This window comes from Parasteatoda tepidariorum, chromosome X1, assembly GCF_043381705.1.
Source record: "Parasteatoda tepidariorum isolate YZ-2023 chromosome X1, CAS_Ptep_4.0, whole genome shotgun sequence".
In the NCBI taxonomy this organism is placed as follows: domain Eukaryota; kingdom Metazoa; phylum Arthropoda; class Arachnida; order Araneae; family Theridiidae; genus Parasteatoda; species Parasteatoda tepidariorum.
The window spans coordinates 47,292,676-47,314,707 of record NC_092214.1 but is presented as its reverse complement, the minus strand read 5'-3'; the positions used below and the strand labels follow the sequence as shown (position 1 = coordinate 47,314,707).

At 27.2% G+C, this 22,032-nt stretch overlaps 1 protein-coding gene across 1 annotated transcript in view; it reads right to left on the bottom strand.

Moving 5' to 3' along the window:
* LOC107453274 (glucose transporter type 1-like) overlaps positions 1 to 22,032 on the bottom strand; it is an 83,054-nt gene that overhangs the window by 6,225 nt on the left and 54,797 nt on the right. Inside the window, exons 7-16 of the mRNA XM_016070031.3 lie at positions 19,191 to 19,315; positions 17,335 to 17,403; positions 17,143 to 17,244; positions 13,846 to 13,953; positions 12,169 to 12,257; positions 10,023 to 10,166; positions 7,727 to 7,939; positions 4,224 to 4,299; positions 4,015 to 4,142; positions 3,708 to 3,930 (exon numbers count right to left, since the gene is read on the bottom strand). Coding sequence (XP_015925517.1) covers positions 3,708 to 3,930; positions 4,015 to 4,142; positions 4,224 to 4,299; positions 7,727 to 7,939; positions 10,023 to 10,166; positions 12,169 to 12,257; positions 13,846 to 13,953; positions 17,143 to 17,244; positions 17,335 to 17,403; positions 19,191 to 19,315 — 1,277 coding nt within the window. The remainder of the gene's footprint in view (positions 1 to 3,707; positions 3,931 to 4,014; positions 4,143 to 4,223; positions 4,300 to 7,726; positions 7,940 to 10,022; positions 10,167 to 12,168; positions 12,258 to 13,845; positions 13,954 to 17,142; positions 17,245 to 17,334; positions 17,404 to 19,190; positions 19,316 to 22,032) is intronic.

The following is a 22,032-nucleotide window of genomic DNA, read 5'->3' as shown; positions in this document are numbered from 1 at the left end:
TATATATATATATATATTCCTTTTGCTTGTATTTTCGTTACTTTTTCATCTATATCTTAATAATGCTTTCCGATCCACTTGTCTTATTAATTTTATTGATCAATGTGAATTTTAATTTTTATTTCAGAAATTACTCGCACCCTTCAAATACTCGAGTTTATAGCCATTTTATATTTGCGGGCTGAATTTATTCTGTCCTCCTTGATCGAAAAAGGTTACATTTTGCCTAAATGGGATTAAACGTCTCTGTTCAATAATCATTCTATACTACATGTGTATCAATAATTTAAAGACGCATAATTCGCTTTATTTAATGAAAATAAGACGCGTAGGAAACTTCTCGATGATAAGAAAAGCATTTTTGTTGGTGTGAATTTTTAATTTCTAGAGGTTTTTTCCCCTTCTTGTTGATGCAATTTTTTTTTCTATGATTTATTGTGTCTTCTTGTTAGATGTTGTCCAATACCCCAAATGAAATTAGATATATTTTTTTGTAAGTTTATAATCCCATAACACTTTTTGAACTTTGAAGTCCGCATATGTAAACAAGATAGTCAGAATTGGGGAAGAATATCAAAAACAGGGTAAGAAGAAAATTTATTTACGTTCTGGTTTATAATAAAAATAGAACAGACTGAGACTAATCGACCTAAACAGCGAAAAGTTTTTTTTTTACTTCTTTTAAGTAAGGAGATTAAACTGATAGCTTTTTTAAATACCTCGAGTGCTATTGCCCCAAACATTGCATTGTATTTGAAATATGTTGTTTGACAGAATAAAAAAACTTTTGTGTGAAATAACTTGGAAACGCAAAAATGATAACAGTATACTAAGGAATCGAAACATTTGATAAAGAAAACAAATGACATTCGTCTAAAAGTTGAGATTAGGAGAAAACCTGATTTCCAATTTCCCTGATAAAAAAATCACAGTTTATTGGAGGTAAGAAGGAAACAGCTTCTGAAGAGGGGGATAAACTACATAAAAGCGTTTTGGGAAGGAAAAAAAACCCAAGTAAATACTTTTCAAAAACATTTTGTATTCGATGTATCAAATTTCTTGACTAAAAGGTTTTCATTTTCTAAATGTTGACACTAACATGAAGCTTAACTGATATGGTAAGATGAGTTTTTCATATGTTCACTGAAAAACTATACATCTAGCCAAATAATTTTCTTATGTCTTTAATTTACAGTATCATTCGCTGTATTGCAATTATAAATTCGTTATATTGCAATTAAATGTTTTTCGCAATCTGATTTGCATGAACCAATTATTAAGTTATAAAAAATATTGTTTGACATAGAAAGTAAGTAGTACAGTTGCAATAACACTAAACATAGATCTACAACGACTAAATTTGGAGAGTATATTTCCAATGAAAAAATTTAGTCTATAAAACATAATATAATTAAATCTAATTTTTACAATAATGTTACAAAAGAAAGTAGGTCAAACGTTAAAAAATATCAATGTGCTCGCTATTATTTTTTTTGCCAATTATTGCGCATATCAAATGTATAGAAACAAACTATCGGTAATTCTGAAAGTAATTTTATTTTAACAGCAAAATTCAAGCATATTTTTTCATAACCAACTTCATGCTTATGCCACACAATCATTAGTTTTTTTGACAGGTGATACATCAAAATTTGCTGGGGAAAAAGTTCGATTATTTCTACGCAAAAGATTTTGGTTGGTACCCTTTCAAATGCGAAAAGGGAAAAGCAGAATTTTCTACATATTTTATTTTTTTGCAATTAAAAAGGTGAAAATGCTGCTCAAGCAAGAAAAAAATAATTGTCAGTAAGCCAGTACCAAAAGTAGTTTGCAAGATTTCGATTAAGATGCACGGACGCCAGTTTAAGCTAATGAAGACACAATAAAGGTATTATATTCTTATTGGAAAAAAATTGTGCCGCTGTGTTGATGTCTGTGATTTGCTTCTTAAATGTCAAGATTTTTATTTTTGTTTTTAAAAAGAGTATCAGCACTGGGGATGAGAAATTAATTGTCTACACTACAACAATTTCTTCGTCACTACAAAAATTTTATATGGTGAAATCTTTACTTCAAATTAGGTAACCAAAAGTCATCTGGATCATTTTTTTTTTGCCAGCAAGGGGGGAAAATTGTAAACGTGTCGAATCATTCTACTGCCAAAAAGAGGGTAAAAGGTATTGGACCAAAGTGGACAATATATAATTCAAAAAAATATCTATTCACTGTAAGAAAAATCGCCTTTCTTTTTATTAAATAAAATAAAAAATGAAATTACTTTTAGATCAATCCAATAATTCAAAATATCAAATTAGAATAGATTAAAAATTCCTTTAGTTTTGTCTTTAGAAAAACTTTAAATGTTTTTAACTTCATTTTAAATTAGGTAAAAATCTATTGAAAGCTCATGAGAATGAATTGCTAGAGGACAAACAAACAAAATTAAAATTTTTGAAATCAATAAATATATGTTAGTTAAATAAGATACATCTCGAGGCTATTCATTCTCAAAGTCAAAATATAGGAAAACCTAATATTATTATTTTCTGTAAAATAGTATTAGATGAAAAATATTTTTCCAATTTTAGACAGTTAAAATATCTTAACAAGAAATAATTTTCTACCCAAAAGTGTGTTTCTATGCCTTAAGTTTTTAAAAAAGTAATATTTAGAATAAGAAAAATTTAAGAAGTTGTTTGCGTTAATTATTTTATATATTTTGGAAAAGTTTTCTAATTTTCTATTTTAAAACTCTAGTCTAATTTAATCATATTTTTTACAGTAAGGGTGTATTTAGAGTATTAAAGATACTTAATATTAGAATATGACTTGGTTAAGGCTATAATTTCATCACACCACGCTATAAGGAAAGTCTGCTTTCATATCTTCTGCAAGAAATATATTAAAAAAAAGAAATATACTTCAAATATGAAATACATGGTGTCAATCTTCAATTAAAAATATTTCAATTAATAAAAAATGGCCTTTTTTATTGAGTCATTTCCGCGAAAAAATTATGTTATTTATCTTATTTTTAAACATCATTTTTGAGTATTCTACGGCTGTAAAATTAATGATTTTTTAAATAACTTCAGTGATTTTCAATAAATACAGAAGATGATAATTAGAGCACAAATTGGGGATAATTTTGTTCAATACATTTGATAATATAAATTGATTAGGACTCCATCCGTTAATTATTGATCGACAAAACTGAGCATCGTGAAGTTAGAATTAAGGATAATTTTAAGTCTTCTTTTCTATAGAATTATGGAAAAAACATACCTATGGAAAAAATAACTTGATTCACGTTTTCTAAATTTTTTAAACTACAATCCTCTCAGAATATCAGAAAAGTGTATTGATTTCAGATGCATTACTTAAACTCAAAAATTTAGTTTTACTAACAGAATACTTATTTAAATTTAAAAATTTAAATCTTTTATTAAATTAAAAAAAGAAAATAAGTATTTTCTAGTAAGAGACTAATACAATTACAACTTGTGTATTTGTATTACAATTTGTAAATATGTAAAACATGGGTTCTGAAAAACTAAGTTTAGATTATTAATAGGGTGGTTAAAAAAACTCTATTATTCTTAAATTGATCCAAATGCTTTTAATATGGTGATTAAATAAACTCTATTATTCTTACAAGGAACCAAGGGATATTAATAGGTTGGTTAAGTAAACTCTATTATTCTTACATTGATCCAAAGGTTTATCCTCATACAGCATCTCTGGAGACTGAAGAGAATTTTGTAGGACGTTCATTCCGTTGATATTCATAGGATCATCGTCTCTTCGAAATAAAGCAGATATTTCTTCGAATGTCTTGTTTTTTGTTTCAGGAATTTTCTTGTAAGTGAAAGTCCAAAAAACAGCTAAGAACATTGTGAAAACCAAAAATGTGTAATTCTCGAATACTCTCTGGAAAATCAATAAAAAAAATCTCACCATTTGTATAAATTCTCATTTTGAAAATTATTAACTACTGTAAGTATGAAAACATACCTGCATTTGCGGAAAGACTAAACTAACCACGAAATTGGCAAACCAGTTTACTGTAACAGCTATACTCATTGCTGCTGGCCGAGGCCCTTGAGAAAACAGTTCTGCTGTTATCATCCATGGAATGGGTCCTGCAAAATATTTATAAGGAATCAGTAAAAACTGAGCAGGAATTTGTACAACAGGCATACCAAGCTATTTTCATACCTTACCTGGACCCATGGCATAAAATATCACGAAACAGAGTGTGCTAGCGACGCTGAAATAGGCTATCCAATGATACAGGAACTAAAAATAATAATTTGAGAAAAATTTATTTTGGGAAGAAAATAAAAACGTGCTGATCTGTACTTGAAATAATTGGTTAGTAAATAACAGTAACACGTTAAAAATTCCAGAAAGGACCAATAAAAGGCTAGACAAACTGACGAGTTTTAGAAGCTCACTTTAAAATATCCTAACGACAGCGTTCGAAAACACGTAAACAAATTAAATTAATTTTAATCTTAAGAGAAGAGTGGAAATATTTAATCTTTGTTTTTAAAAAAACGATATAGTTGAATCAAAATTTTTTGAAGACAAACTTTTCATTAAAAAACGAAATATTTTTCAACGCTGCTTCAATAGTATTCTTTATTGTAAGTTTTATCACCATAAAAATTCACAGCAAATATACATTTAAAAATTGAGAATTTGATTGGTGCATTTAAAGCATAACGATCGAACCAGATTCAGTAAGATTGTTCCTTAGTTTCTAATGATAAGGAATTGTATTTTACTGTTCTTTAAGATTTTAACTTTTTTGAATTATTGTTTTTTCTAACAGAATTATTTATAAAAGAATTATTTATTAAAGAATTATCCATAAATAAATTATTTATAAAAGATTTATTTATAAAATAACTATTATTAAGAAAAAAATAATGACATCACATGAAAACTATGAACTAGATCATTCGAAAATCGACTGTCAAACGATTGTCAACTTGAAGGAATTTAACTTGAAGTCAAACTTGAAGTTTTCTTTTCAAACTTGAAGAAATTTGGAGAGAACTTCAAAAGTTTCGTTTCGCGGAACTGATTCAAAGCAAGAAATTACTACCCGAATTTCATAATATTTGAAAATGATAATACTGTTCAAAATTTTTCTACCAGAATAACTAAAAAGGTTATGTCAAACTATATGCAAAACTGCAAAATTAGACCTTAAAATTTACTTTAGAAATAGTATAACTTAATTAGAATAGAAAATAATAGTAAAAGCATTTCCAGTTCAAAATATTTCATTAAAACACAAAAATTTAAAATAGAAAAATTGGAAAACGATTATAAAAAGGATCTGTTGAAAGAATCGTTTGCTCGAAACATTGTTTTATTTTTCTCACTAATTAATATTGTTTTTAATAAATTATCTATATTTTTGGAATAATTTATTTTAGAATATGAATTTGATGGTAGTAAAAATTTTGAAAACGAATTCTTTTAAGAAATGTGAATATAAAGCTTCTATTATTTCATCACCAGAAAAAACAGCATCGAAACAAATACCTTAACGATAACGCACTTTCAGACGATTAATTACAATTTAAGTGAGATCAGAAAATTACTTGATTTGAATTAGTAACCAAACTTGAATTAGTAACCAAAGTATGAATTTAAATCGTTTGTGTTTTCCTTTTTCTATTTCTTTTTACAATCCTTACATTCTTTACTAGTTTGTAATTAAAGAAGAAAGAATAATAAGACTGAATTAAAAATAACGTAGGAAATCAACGATTGTACAATTTATTATCTATCCAGAAGTATTAATTTCACCTTCATGATGACTCTTTAGAATAACAAAAGGATTGTAATTTTCTTTCGTCTGAATTCTAAAATTGATTTTAAAGAAGTTAGAAATAAAGAATTAAAATTTGCGATTGTGTTAGGTTAAGAATTTTACGAAAAATAACTTGATTTCTTACATGAACTGGTTTTATAAATCAAAGAAAGGTAATAACGCGTAAAATTTTTGCTATATACGAGATACGAGGCATACTATTTTGCAATATACGAGAAGCGAGCTATATACGAAACAATTTGTTTTCAAATAAAAGCATTCGTATAATCATTAATTAACATTAGAAGCATTGGGTTTTCCTTCTACTAACACCTAAAAAGAGTGAAATTGATAAATATTGCTTAGTTAATATGCTTTGTATCCCTATCATACCTTCGTCAAGCTGGAATGAATGCTTACATTACTCTTCCATTTATGGTTTTTCATTCGTCAAGGATAAATATTATAAATTAATACGTGAATATGCATTAGTATTTTCTGACTGAGAAATACATAGTTTTGCATGCAACGTAAAGTGAAAGAAATGCATTTGCAGCCCACTTTATATATATATATATATATATCTGATNTATATATATATTTGGAATTGTAATATATCTATTAGTATCCGTAGAAATGTTACTATATCTCAAACTAATCGCAATAAGTTTATTTGCTATAATAACATGCTTATTTTAAAAAACTGCAAATCTTTACAATCCCAATTGGTATCCCAATTGGACAGATGCCTGACTCAGTAGAGGAATGCGAAGTAATGCATAGTCAAGACGAAGTAATGCATAGTCAAGGCGAAGTAATGCATAGCTTTATGCTATAGAAGAGCCACCCAAGTATTGAAGGTTCGGTTTAATGACCTTGAGACATAATCGGGTCCCTGTCGTTATTTCCAATTTATTTATTAACCTTAGTTATTATAGAGTACATTAATTTCTATAGAGTATATTTATTTATTATGTTTCATGTTTATATAGCTAATTTTTATTCTCATCTAAATTTTTAAAGAGTTTAATACTCAAACCCACATACTAATTTGTTGCTCAAACCTGCAACTTTCTAAATTCAGCCGGTAAAAAAACAATAAAATAAATTTTTATTAAACCATTTTTTCTCAGAAATTTCCAAACAGTGTGTGAAAATCGCTTTTCAATATAAAGCGTATTATCATATAGCCCAAATTTTCATTTGTATTAAAGAAAATACGAATGAACTGTTTTTCTGCATATGGAAGATAGAATCTTTAATAAGATACATTGAGCCACAGAACATTTAATGTATTTTATAGATTTTTAATGCGATATTTGTGCTTGAAAAAGCTGCTAATTTTTTTTAAATTTTCTAATCTTGTAACAACTAAATCAAAATTTATGATAAAAACTTTACATAAGTATTATTATACTCTAAGTGCTATTAAACTTGAAGTGCTATTAAACTTCAGGTAAAATTTAAAAAATTAAAACTATTAATATTAACAGTTTAATTTACTTCTACATTATTGATATCAAATCTTTATTTGTATAAAGCTTATGATTATTTTTCACATTTCAATGTATAAACCATATTTCCAATAGATAATGCTGTTATACAAAATAACAGGCACAGCTTAATAGCACTTTTCAGAATTCTATGAGCAAAGTATATCGCTAATAAATAATATAAATGCATGTCATTGCCATATAAAGCTATTGCATTCATGCATATATACGATCATTCAGAATGTATACGAACATTATATGCAGAATATTTTAGAAGTATTAACAATAATGGCTTCAACTTAAGAATTTTAACTGTTAACATCTTTTTTTGAAAAAAATTGTATGTATACTGTTTGAATTTATTTCGTTGGACTTAATATTACATCATATCGTAAAATTATACCTTCACAAGCATAGTGATAGTGATGAAAATACTGAATATAAACATCCCTCCAAGTCCGTAGAGTTGTAGAGTCCGACGACCTTTACGATCCATTAAAGGAATAGAAATTAATGTCATGATGAGCATGACTACACCAACGCCTATCGTTGCATATTTGGCTGCATTCTCTGGGAGGCCAGCACCCATAAAAAGACCAGTTGAATAATAAAGAACCTAATAATAAAAATGAGTGATTAAGGTGAGATCTTGCTGAAATTATTTAATCAGATTTGTCAGATTTCTTAAAATTATAATAATTGAACAGAATTCACGCTTTTCGAAAGGAGCTGTAATAAGTATTAAAAAAAGATAAAATTGCAGTAAAAGTCCAACATGTGACCATTGAGTGACGAATTTATTTGTAAAATACAAATAATATGAAGTTTTCAATGGAAAATGAAGACTAACACAATGAATTTTTACTTTTGATCCCTAATGATTAGATTTTCACGTATTACGACTCAATCCTTATGGTTCAAGGGCTTAAAGATGCTAATTAATTATTGAAAACGATAAAGTTACAAAATCAGACACAAAAACTTACTTTCTCAGAACAAACATGTATTTTTTTGACTGATTTGGATTCTTGATCCTCAAATTAGGGGGGGGGGGTAGCAGGTATTATTCCAATAGTTAAATCAGAAGAGCGGTTGAAAGTTTGAGACAGTTATTAATTTCACTTTTTCCGTATTTCGCCACATCTCCGGAACTAATGAAACTAATCAAACAGTTTTGCACACAAATATAAAACTTGTTTCTTCAAAAACAGTTCTATGTAAAAAACTATTTTTAAAGTTACATGTAATGCAAACGTGTACATAATGTAAACGTATTTTACATTATGCGCAAGAAATTTTCAGAAACTTTCCAATATATAGGGAAATATGCAAAGTAAAATTAACATTGAGGGGCCCAAACTGTTAACCGCTCTCCTGACTAAATTATTGAGATCATATTTTCCTGATTGTAGCTATTCAATATTTTGAGAATCGAAAATCCTAATTCATCGTAAAAAAGTATGTTTATTCAAAAAAAGTTCGTGCTTAATTTCGTAACTTAAAATATCGTCTGCACAAATTAATTATCACATTATTTGTGCTCGCCCTGCAAATTTTTAAGATTGAGTTCTAGTACCTGAAAAATCTGATCATTAGATCAAAAGTCATTCAGGTTTTTATTTATATTTTGCACACTGTACGTGTTATAGTAGATTAGATAATAATTCTAAAACGTATGTTAGGAAAATAGTTACATTAAAACTAAATACAATAATTTTTATTTTTTTTATTTAATACTTAAGGGTTAAAACAAGTTTATATTGTTTATCTTAGTATTTTATATTTCCACAATTTAAACGAAGTGAGTAAATTAATCCCGTACAGAGATTTTTCGACTACTTTTTAAGTAGTTATGGGTGAGCACAATAGTGATTTTAAAAAAAATTATAAATTAATAAATAATATAAATCGTTTGTTTATATGGATAAATTTATGAGTCACATAATAAATAAAACATATGTATTTTTTTTTGATATTGTTATCCGTGCTTGTTAAAATATTTAAAATATATAATTAAATAAGTTTTCGAAAACAAAGCGACATATTCTTCTAACACAAGCTTTTACAGTAAAGACATGTAATACACGACGAGCTCAATGTCCTCACTTTTAATTCGATCGGCTTTAAATTTTTATGGCAATTTTAGATGTAGTTTTTGTAGCAAGTAGAATTTCTTTTAAATATTCTTTTTCAATTATTGATGGTTTATTTAATTAGATAATTTGTATAGATTTGCAATTACCATGAGTGTTGTTCTTTTTATGCTCTTATTTTTACTATTAAATAACTACAGGAAATGGAGAGTACTGAAGTAAATAAAGTTAGATCATTTTATTAATTTTAGCGTATCCTTGCTACATACTGATTGCTAACTTTTACGGAACAGAATGTCAAAAGGTTTGTATTTCTTATTTTTGATTTGTAATCTTGAACGGATTCCTGAAACACTCTCGTAACTAAATGTTTATTGAAAAGTGTGTGTAACCTTCTGATCTTAATATTCTTAAAATACAAAACAGTTTGTCCAACATTATTTGAAAAGTTTGTAAAAGCCTGAAAACTGAAAGTTTCAAAATATCTTTTCCCCGTAAAATGCTTATTTGCTTAAAATAAAGATATCAGAGAAATACATTGCATTTGATTTTTTATCTGCTCGATATCTGAATTGAATACCATTTTAACATGGGATATGAACTTACAGCATTTATGCCTGAAAGTTGTTGGGTGAGTTGCATTACAACTCCTATCACTAATGGAAGATGGAGGGATCTGGTTTGAAGAAGTTTCCATATCGTTATTTGCATAGGTGGTGGCTGTATACGAAACTCTTCCGTAAAAGCCGTCTAAAATAAATAAAATACATTTTTATTAATTTCTCATTCTAATTTTATTAATTTATCAACAATATCAATAAATTTTTATACATGAATGAGTCATAATTGTTTCAATGCATTTTCAAGGCATAGATTTGGAATATTTGTAAGTCACACATTCTTATGATGGTATTTCATTCGCAATGGCTTTAAAATTAGTTTGATTAAGATTGAACTATGCTTAATTTTCTTTATTTCTCATTTCATTCAATTTATTTACTTTTAAAAATAAATTTATTTATTTGTATTTTATCAGTGTATGAAAATACTTCTTGCTTGAAGTCGGCAAAAAAAGGTTAACTTAAATTCCCGCTCAAACAAAATCTCTAATCTGGCACAGACCAGAAAAAAAATTATTTCATGTTATAGACGATGGGAAAAAACCCTGTTATCCACTGCACTTGCAAGAACTCAATTAAATGTTGGCGTACATAACTCATGAAGGCAGGTTTTTGTCTATGCTAAGGCTGTACATGAGAAGATAAGGTGCTGCATATTTAGAGAGGTAGGAGATTGAAGTAAACAGGTAGGAGATTGAAGTAAACAATTTTATTGAAGAGGAAATATATCCGAAAATTAAATAAGAAGACAGAAAATTCAGTTTGGGGAGGGAACTACTTATTTATCATAGTTTAGGATGGTGTTAAAAATAAAATAAAGTATAGATGATGAAACAAGATACTAATCAAAGCGAAAATTGTATTTTTCAAAAAGGTAATGTAGAGTTCAAGTTAGTAAAAAAAATGCATCATCCAAATAACATTTGAAAATAATATATAAATTTAGAATAGTCGAAAAGAATGTGCAACTGAAAAGGAGATGTACACCAACAGAGCTCATTCATCCACCATAAAACCATAAAATCAAGTGTATGAATACGTTTGTTTAGTTTTCTCTAAGGAAAATAATGAAATACTTGCATTGTCTATGCCAAAGTCTTTTCCTAAATATTATCCATCCCTTCTGGGCCTTAAATTTTAAAATGTATTGGTGATGAGAATTAAAAATAACAATTTTATAAAATCAAAGCATTGCAGCAACCATCTAGCGAGTTTTGAACTCTATCCAAATGTTCCTGTCAGCCATAGAAGAAATCGCAAAAAATAGATCGATTTCCGATAATAGATCGATAATAACAGATATATTTATCGAAAGCAAAATTAAATTAAATAATAATTAAGTTTTTAAATGAAAAAGAAATATGTTATGCTCATTTTTAATCTCAAGGGCTTCCTAACAAATCGGATGGTGTACCATGAGGGAGAATCAAAGTATGCGGTATATGAATAAGACTCATATATCAAATCTTATATAGAATACTACTCATATAGAATATAAAGCAGTAGCAAAAATAACTTCGAGGTATCCTCTTATTTTTGGTATAAAGATAATCATCATATCGAGGAAGTCCATAGTATTTTCTTTAAGAAGGCTGGTTTTTAGCCACAGTTATGAATAGGTTATTTTCACCAGCAGTTCTCCTTTAAGTAGATTTATGTCTTGAAGAAAAATGATGAAGAATATTTGGAAAAAAAAATTTATGTGCATATCTTCATGGAGCATTATAGAACTTCTTCTTAAAAGGATATTAAAATGAATAGTTAATTTCAAATTATTTATAAATATTTTGAAACATAGATTGTATGTTGTTACTAAACTATGTTGATGAAATTGAAGAGCGAAATATCTTAATTTCTTATTTTATGAAGTATTTTCTAATGTGTAATCAGTAATCTAGTAGGTAACATTTTACTTTATTATTTTAAATTTTCAAATAATACTTTTATTTCTTATTTTCCAATTATTCTGTCCCAAAATAATCAAGGTAGACTTCAAATTTGATTCAAACATTATATAACTTAAGTCATATGTGAAAGCCATGCCAAAAAGAGAGAAAAAAGTCACCAAAATAAATTAGCAATTTTTCTACTTTAAAAAAAAACAAAGTTTTAGCATTATTAATATTATTTACCTCAGGTTCATGCAGTTGAGTTCTATCTTCAGCTTTCATTTCGTCTATATCCTCTTCTACTAAACTTGAGCACCTAAGCTTCTGCAATGCTGAAATGAAGTTTATATATGCAATACTGTACATGTAATGAATTTTATGAATTAGATTATGGGTATAAAATATGTGTATAAATTTAATTATACGTATAAATTTAATTATATGTACTTATTTTTAAATATTTATTAATATAATATTGCTTATTAATTTAATTGTATTATGAACTTTATCATGTATATGAATTTAATTATATTTTAGATTTAGTTTGATATTTATTAATATAATTAAATAAAGTCTCAAAAAGAGTTTAAAAGATGCATAGAATTGCATAAAGTATTTCATGAAAGTGAAATAAAACAATTTACTCTGATTCCTAAGTTAAGTTTCTTACAAGTCAGTTTCCATTTACAAAGTACGGGAATAAAAATTCCTCGTTATTTCCTCTTTTTTTCCCCCATTAAAATTTGCTAATAGCATTTTTTTAAGTTTACCTATAATGGTATATGCGAATTTTATTACGGTTTGACTCAGCATATTCTTCTTGGACCTTGTATCCTAAAATTATACATTCAATTAAATTAAATCCTCGTTTGCTCATTTATAATTTTTAAATACTATTAATTATGCTTTAAATCAAGGAAAGTAAAACATTAAACTATAATGAGACAAGTTTATAAAAAAAGATACTTTTTATCTTGGCAAAAGTAATTCTTAAATTATGATTTAAGAATCACTCACAACGCAAATGAAAAACTAGATTTTAAATATTTATAGTATTTTTTTAAGTAAACAATAAGTGATGCATAAAGTTAGAAAAAATAAACCATTTTTTTCAGTTACAAATGTTCTATGTGTCTATTGTTACAGGAAAATCATAATCTGCAATCAATTTAATTCCACGCATTTTACAGTTTCATACTGCCAATGGATCCTACTGTAACACAAATGCGTTTTTTAAGTTCTTGTAATGTTTTGTTCATAAGCAGTGTATGGGGCACACGGAAAACAGATGCTTTAGCCTTAATTATATGGCCACCAAGATCCTCAGATTTTACGCTATATAATATGTTTTTTGGGGGTTTACGTCACTCTTTATGAACCATCGATGTTGAAAACACAGCAAGAACTTAACGCATTTATGAAACATTATGACCCATTCGAAGTGTAAAACTGCAAAATAAACAAAACGAGCTTGACAGCACAATAATATTTGTCGCTTAAAAAAAAGGGTAATTTGTAACTGAAAGAAAGGGTAATTTGTAATTGTAATTTGTAAAACTTATTCTAATTCTGTGTATAATTTATTGTAGCACGTGTAATCGTTGTGAAAATATAACTATCATTCATCATAAAATACAACTTTCAACTTCATTCATTATTTTGTGCTTACCCTGTATTATTATTTACGAAATGTGTCTCGCTCTATTACGCTATTTCAAATTCATTAATTATTTATCAAATTCATTAATTACGCATATTACTTTGACATCTGAGAATTAAGCCTAAAATCAAGATAACTGAACAACGTTTTTTTTTTGTTAATTATTACAATAGTAGTAATTGTGAACATTCTGAACTTATTTATTTATTAATTTTTTTAAATAGCTTTGTTGCAAAATAAATGAAAAATGTGCTATTTACCCTCTCTTGCGAGAGATTCTTGCTGTTTTGAAATGAGCAAATATCTTGGACTTTCAGGGCATAAAGGAAGAATGAGAAGTTGCAAAACTGCTGGAATTACAGAGATTCCTATGTATGCATAGAAAGAAACATGACATTTAGCACCAGAATGAAATATTTACAGGTTTATTTCTAGAAACAAAAGCATTTTAGCTCAATATATTTCAAAATGATAAATGCTGAAATGAAGTAATTTTTATTTCGTTAATAAGGGATACAAAGTAGTCCAAAAGCCTACTTTATTTTAAAAATAAATAATTATCCAAAACACACATAAGACATTAGTTGCAATAAAGTAGTTACAATGATAGTTTTTCTTCTTTCCAATAATGCAATACCATTAGCATGTCCCTTCCAAGTTTAGAAGAATTATTGGTTGGAACATGCTTTTGCTCAGTTAAAATGTATGAAGCTTGGATAATTAAACATTATGACACTCACTCAACTATTCGAGTGCTAAAAATTATATTATACATATAATGAACACTTTATAAATCTTTTTCATTGCATTGATTTATATTACAGTTGTGGTAGGTCAATTTTGACAAATGTGGGAAGCTGTGGGAAATCGTTCCTGTGGTGACACTTTCAATGAAATCTTTCGTATTTTTTTAATGCTTTTAAGAAGGGTGCAAACGTCAGACTAGGGTAATTTGTCCGGCTTTGTTTCTACCCTCACAACCACATTAGTATTTAGATCAAGTACTTTGCTTTTAGTTGCATAATTCCTAATGCGTGGATTCTTGTCATAAATTAACATTATTTAGTTTACCTTGGCCTAAAGTTCGAACTCTACAATGAAATTTTTTTAAAAATTACCATCGTTTATTTTACTTGATTTTTCAGCAAACACAATCAAGAGCATATTTTAAAATATGTAAACTGACACTTCCATAAACGAGAAAGAGATAACATGTCTTGCATTGGCGTTCTCATCACTGGAATAATCCATCCTTAACATCGAACATTTTTTGAAGCTCTTTCACCAAGGAAAACGAAATAAAATTGCAGTTTAAGTGCCTAATTTTTTGAGGTAAAACAATAATTTTAAACTATAGATACGATCTTGCCCTAAATAATTATATGGGCTTTAGAACGGAAAAATTAGCTAAATATTTTAAAAGATATTAAACATTTTAAAAAATCACCAATTCGACAATATTTTTTTATTAAAACAAAAATTATCAAAATCAGTGAATAAATCTTAATTTTGAAAAATTTTCATGAGAAAATTTTTATAATGGCGTAGCTTTTTAAATGTAAATAGTATGATCACAAACGCTTTTCATCTTCACAAAACAGTGACTTTCAGTTTTGCGCCATTTTCAAAATTAGCATAAAGAGCGCTGACTAAAGGTGGGCTAAATTTGACCTAGCAGCCACGAAGAACTGTTTCAAACTCACAGCAGTTATATAGATTTAAAAAAGAAATTAAGAAAAAAAATACATGAAACTATATAAAAAAAATAAGAAAGGTAACATAAGAAATTCATTTGGATTGGCACAAGACTGGTATAAAAAATCAAATGCTTCCTTTAAAGGGAAAATAGAGATCTAAATCGTCGATGTTCATCACAAATTGAAATAAAGCACACTTAAAAGATAAATATATTTGGATATTTTGCAACTGAAATGGTAATTTATTATTTAATTTAGGTGCTAAATAAAAAAACTGTTTTCGTGAAATTTCTTTTGTAAAAACGGGATTCTCATATACTTCAGTTGGTCTCCTTTCAGACACATTAGTTTTTAATTTGCATATTAATTTATTGTTGAGTAAATAAAGTAAAATACGAAAAAATACATTACGGCGAAATGGTAATAGATTAATTCTTGTATATATATTGGTAGTAGTTATACTTGAATTATTTATATTCAGAAAATTAATAATCTTAAAGCATTTATTCTGAACTGAGATTAAAGGAAGTAAATTAGTTTTATAATCGCCACCATATATTATTGCATCATATATAATTGCACCATAATTAATTAAAGAATAAAACCAAGAGTAATAGAGTGCTTTCACAAAATTAAAATGAATTTTATTCTTAAGGTGATAAAATTTAACTAAAACTAAACTTTCCATTTCTAATTAGAATCGATATATAGTCCTAAATATTTGATATTATTTACAGATTGTAGAATGTAGCATTGACAATTTTCATTAATACTTTTACAGGTGAGAGAGAGAGAGTGAAATTTCAAATTTAAGTTAAATTCTGATTTTCTAAAACTGAAATAAATAAATTTAGTTTTATTTAGATTTAAATTTAAGTCATTTACTGTAAACCATTTTGAAATTACGCGTAAATCAGATTCAATTTGAAAAATTAGTTAATTTAAATCAGTGCAAGAATACAAAATTACGGAATCATCAGCATTTGTTATTATCTTACCAAAAAGTTTGAGTTGACAAAAGTCATTGATGAATATAATAAACAATAAGGGTCCTAGAATAGATCCTTGAGGAACACCACGGTTTGAAAAAATATCGCTGGTTCAAAGTTAAAATGACACTTCTGCACTCACTTCTCATGTTATTTGAATGAGAAGTGAGTGCAGGAGTGCAGAAGTGTCGTTTTAACTTTGAACCAGCGATATAATTACTAAAATTACTTCGGATTTTAACTCTATGTTCTCTGTTTGAAAGATATGAAATAAACCAATTTAAAATAATTTCTCTGAAACCAGAAAATTCTAATTTTTTGATTAAAAGATTGTGATTGACATTATCGAAGGCTTTTGATATATCAGGAAATATAGCTACTGTTATCTTATTTTCAGCAATACTATTATGAATAAATTTTGAAAACTTCAAAACATTTTTTTTTGACGAACAAACGAAATTTTACTAATGTAGTTCCGAGGAAAAGAGTTTTTTTTAAACTGAGTTTATAGTTTTTTACTAATCAAGTGTAGACAACATCTTTTAAAGTATTTTTCATTCAATGAGCCACCAAGTTTACATGCCATAGAATTGCGCCAACTAGTATATTGGTATTAAAATTTCAAAGTAATCAGGTAAAACTTGTGGAAGTTATTAAACCCACCATTAATGTTCACCGAATTTCCAACATTTCCTATTTTTCATGTAGTTCAAAACGTGTTAAATAATGCCCCGAGTTTTATTCATAATAGCATCAATAATTCTATTTAGGTAAATAAGCATTTTTTAAATAGCCCCTATGGTGTTACCAGTTAATTAAAAATTATTACTTTTAGAAATAAATACTCAAAGGTTGTAGTAAAATCCATTACCAAATAGAAAAGGCCATCCTCTTTCAGTTCCAAGAATGGCTTGTATACCTAGCACCTGCGACAACAGAAGACCAATAGTAATTCCTAACTGGTTTACGGTCCCTGAAAATAAAGCAAGATGGAATTAGAGACTTTGTTTCAGGATCAAAAATTCATAAAATTTATACTTTAATATTCTTACGGAAAACTCACCTAAGCCTCCTCTTAATGTAAGCGGAGATATTTCTGATAAATACATTGGCACTAAAGCAGAATTTACACCTGTATTTGTTTAAAAATTTGCGTTATTAGTGTTGCCATGCATAGAAATATTTATTACACTTTTATAGGATATGACTCATAAAACAACTCAAATACATTGAATTCGCATTCAGAAACTAAAGAATTAACTAAAATTTGACTAACTAAACTTAAAATTTAACTTTTAAAGTGTTTCAGATTATAAATACTTTTAAAATATTATATATTTATGTTTTTTATGACAAGTGTGAAATGGTAAAGAATCTATTTTCCAATTGTGGCTTTTTTTAATTATTGTAACATTTAGAGAATTTTTCAAAGAGATTGTCTCAGTTTTGTTCGCAAATATTGAATGTTTGACATGGTATGGAAACGTACGTCATATTGTTAAAATGCAATAGAATACCTTAATTATTTAACTTTATTTACAGCTTTGATCCTCGAATTTTTCAGTGTGTTCCTTAAATACCACCCATAATGCGTTTATTTTAAATACTTCTCAAAAATGAGGAAAAAAAACTATACGGAAAGGGTCGTAAATTAATCTTAGAGCGATGAAAAAAACAAATACGCTATCGAAATTAGACAAATTACAAAAGTATGAATGCAGATGTAATAATCACCAAAACAGGTTTAAATGGAGGTTAAAACTTGAAAGTGTTTCTAATGATCGCCTTTAAACTTCTTTCTGTTTCCTCCTGCATTAAACTAGTCTTGCAGTTTATTATACACGTCCTCCTGTTTCGTGTTTTTTCAAATTTCAATAAAGTTTTTGATTTTTACTCTTTTAAAATTTGCGACTCCCAATGTATATACATTTCTGTTTTCCTTTTTGATAAGGATTCTAAAAATACATATTTACGGTGGTGTTTATGAAACACCTTGTACATGAAATTGGAATTAAATAAGAGTATACGAGGCACTATTTCTTTAAAACTTTTTTTTAGAAAAAAGAACTTGATTTTTAACTTAAATTTAGGGAATCAAGACTAAAACTATTCTGACAAGAAATTTATTAGCAATAGTTAATGCTATTAAATGTCATAATAAAGTTTCCTAATGTTATAAAGTATATTGAATGTTTTGAAAAAAGTATATTTAAAGTTGTTTTTATGTGAAAATTATAAATTAGCAATTACAGGATTTTTTATTCTTTAATTTAAATCTTGATATGAAATTAGATGGCTTTATACTAAGTTTAGAGGATTTCACATGACCTGCTTTAGAATCAGCACAATTTTATTGTCTAAGAAATTGTACGAAATATAACAAATATAAAAAAATTTCACGTAAAAACGCTTTGTGAAAAATATCTTAAGTGTAACAAATATTAAAGAACTTGACATAAAAATAAAAACTATAGCATAATTAATTTAAATAAACTACTTCTATTTAAAATTAGATTGTAGTGCTTAGTTAATCTAAGGAATGCAAACCTGGACCAATAAACCGAGGTAAGCCTACCTTTTGCAATCTCCACAAAAATTTCTCACATACTTTTTCAAATATTCATTTTAAAAACAGATGTTTGCACGGATTTCTACCAATCCCTATGTTATTTGTCAATTAAAAACGCCAAGGTATAAAGTATACAAAAAAAATGCTGCGTAATTTATTTTCGTAAATCGAGATAAATGAATACAGTAAGAACGATGGATAATCTGATACACAAGAAAAACGATTTTTTTTCCGTTTTGCAAATAAATTTTCAAACTAAAGACTAGCATATTTCCTTCTACCATAATACACAAAGAGCATTACAACATAAAATCAGAAAAAAATGTAAGAATTCCAAAAATAAATCTCACCGCAATTCATTCCGATAATAAGCCTTCCTACAACCAAAATTTCTATACTTTGTGATATTTTGCTGGATCCCATAAGAGCCGCTCCAATTATACCAAAACCATTATTTACAAGCAAGCCTCCTTTCCTATAAAAACATTGTTTTAAAAGGATTTAAATAGAATTAGGATATTTACAATGTCTTATAAAATGTACTTATATTCATAAATAACATTTCAACGTAGAAAATGTTGGATGGAATGGGACAGTTTAACATTTTTGCCAAAAGTTTTAAATTCATCAGCATTATTCTGGTCTATTTTTCCTATGTTATAATTGAGAAATATATTAGGAAAATAAATAATTAGCTTTCACCTTACTCCTATCAACCATTTAAATAAACGGCCTGTTTAAATAAACCATAAAAGGGTAAACAAATAATAAGGTCTATTAACATTCTATCTGGTAAAAGTCATAGACATTGAAATGTTGAATTAATAAATGGTGAAATTAATGACAGTTCTGAGGAAAATTTTGGTAATTTTATCGTGATTCTACAAAGCCTGGCGTTTTTAGATTAAATTTACATTTAGTTTTGTATTTTTACTAACAATCTGGTATTAAGAATTATAATGTTTAAAACCTTAATTCCTGATTAACTATTAACACGAAAAATTAAAAAATTACCAATTGAAAGATTTCGGGTTAATTGTCAGAAATGGTTTTACTATACAGGTTTGGTAATTTTGTCAGATTTTTTTTCTCAATGCAATCGCATTTTAAAATAAAGTTTTCCAACTCGTTTTTATCGAACCTTATAAGATTTAGCATCTATAAATATGATCCATGCGCCGGTGTGGCATGTTGCAGCACGCTTTAACAATATTTACGCAATGCTAAGTTAAATTTTTTTTGCAAGAATAAATTTAAGAAACTGTACATTAGTGTAATTATAAAATAATTCCCAATTAAACTGCTCAGAATTAAAAGTATCACATAAATATATAATTATGTTCAATCGATAGTTCTAGCTCATAATTATTATGTTTATGTTAAATAAAATAACAAATTAATGACTTAGATTTTTATTTATATTTATTAAACAACTTAGAATTTTATTTATATTACCATATAAGTCGCGACATACGGTAGACTATAATAATTTTGGTTCTGTATATTTGCAACAGTTTTACATTATTAATAGCTATTAGGCATCATTGGAAATACTACAAGAGTGCATCCTTATGAATTAATTTGAATTAATTAAAATTAATTATCCAGGTAGTGCTTCTGGGTGTGATTTTAGTAAAAGTTAGCGAAAAATTACAGCTGATATGAGTATATATAAACACAGGCCAGCCAACTACTACGATATTTGAAAAATGTACTATAGAGTGGTAGACATGTAAAAAACCAAAACTTTCTGAATTTTTGATAATTTTACCAACATTTTAAACGCCTCTCCACGAGAGAGCTGGGGAAAAGTGGTGATGCATATGAGCGAATAAATTATTTATTTGTAGTGGTGTGTAAAATAAATTTAAATGAATAAAACAATAATGTATTATAGCATAAACTTAGCTGCTACAAGAGTGAGGTTTCACAAAAAGCGTAGAAAGTTTGCAACCGTGTAATCATAAAACTAAAAATAAAATAAGTAGAATAATTTAATTTTGTGTTGTAAATTGGTCACTTAATTCACGTTCATGTTTCAAAATGTTAGCATGTGTGGTAGGCTGGAATATTTAAACCTGAATGTTAGGAACAGTAAAGTTATGGCAATTTCATATATATTTTTCTTATTGTTTAGAAGATTCCTTCTATATACACTGTAAAAAATTTCAGATCAATTACGGTAAAAAGCGACGGTACTTAGGATGCCGACACATTTTACCGCAAAATTCAACAAAAATTTTAATATACCATAATTTTTACAGTAATAATGCACCCAAAGTGCGGAAGTTTATGCCGTACTTTGATCCGGAATTTTTTACAGTATATAAGTTATCCTAAATAATCCTATTTTGAGTATTTTTAATTCCTTTTTCACAATTGGTACTTTGAAAAATACCTTTTTTAAAGTATGAGAAAACTGTTTTTTTCCCAGACAAGGAAATCTTTTGAAATACTTATACTTTTGAAATCTGTTTTATTAAATGTACATTTTTTTTCATGCTGCCGCTTCTCTGAACTCAATTATTAAGATTCCTTAGAAATCTAAATAATTAAAATGCAAATATCAAATGCTCAAAATGCATCGAACATATACGAAATTAATTTATAGCCTTGTATTATTTTTGAAAAAAGTATAGTTTTCATCCATTTTTTTCCAATCTACACTTTAATATGAATTACTGTGTAGCATTATTTTAAACTTAATAATTTTTAACTCAAAATATATTAGAAGTTTATGTAGTTCATTTTCGTAAAGTATTCAATGTAAAAATAACAATATGCAATGTGTCCGAATGCAATTACTTGAAGTTTGAGGCAACCTGACACAGTAATAGCGAGTAAAGTTTTTTTCAGATAAATAGATATATTTCGAGATGTAAGATAGGATATAAGATAGATATAATAGATATATATATATATATATATATATACCTATTGGTATTCCTGGCCATATTAAAAAAGTGTTTAGAAATGCTTTACTTTTTTTTTTCATTTTTCACTGCTGTGTTTTCTTAAAAATATCAATTTTTCACTTTTCAAAATGAGATAGGTTTCTGATCAATTCCAAATGCAATAAGTATTTCACATATTTAAATTAAAAACTTTTTTTAGGAAATATACGTGATATTTTTCATGCTAAAATTTCGATTTTTTTAAAATAATGTATTTACACAAAGTAAAATTATTTCA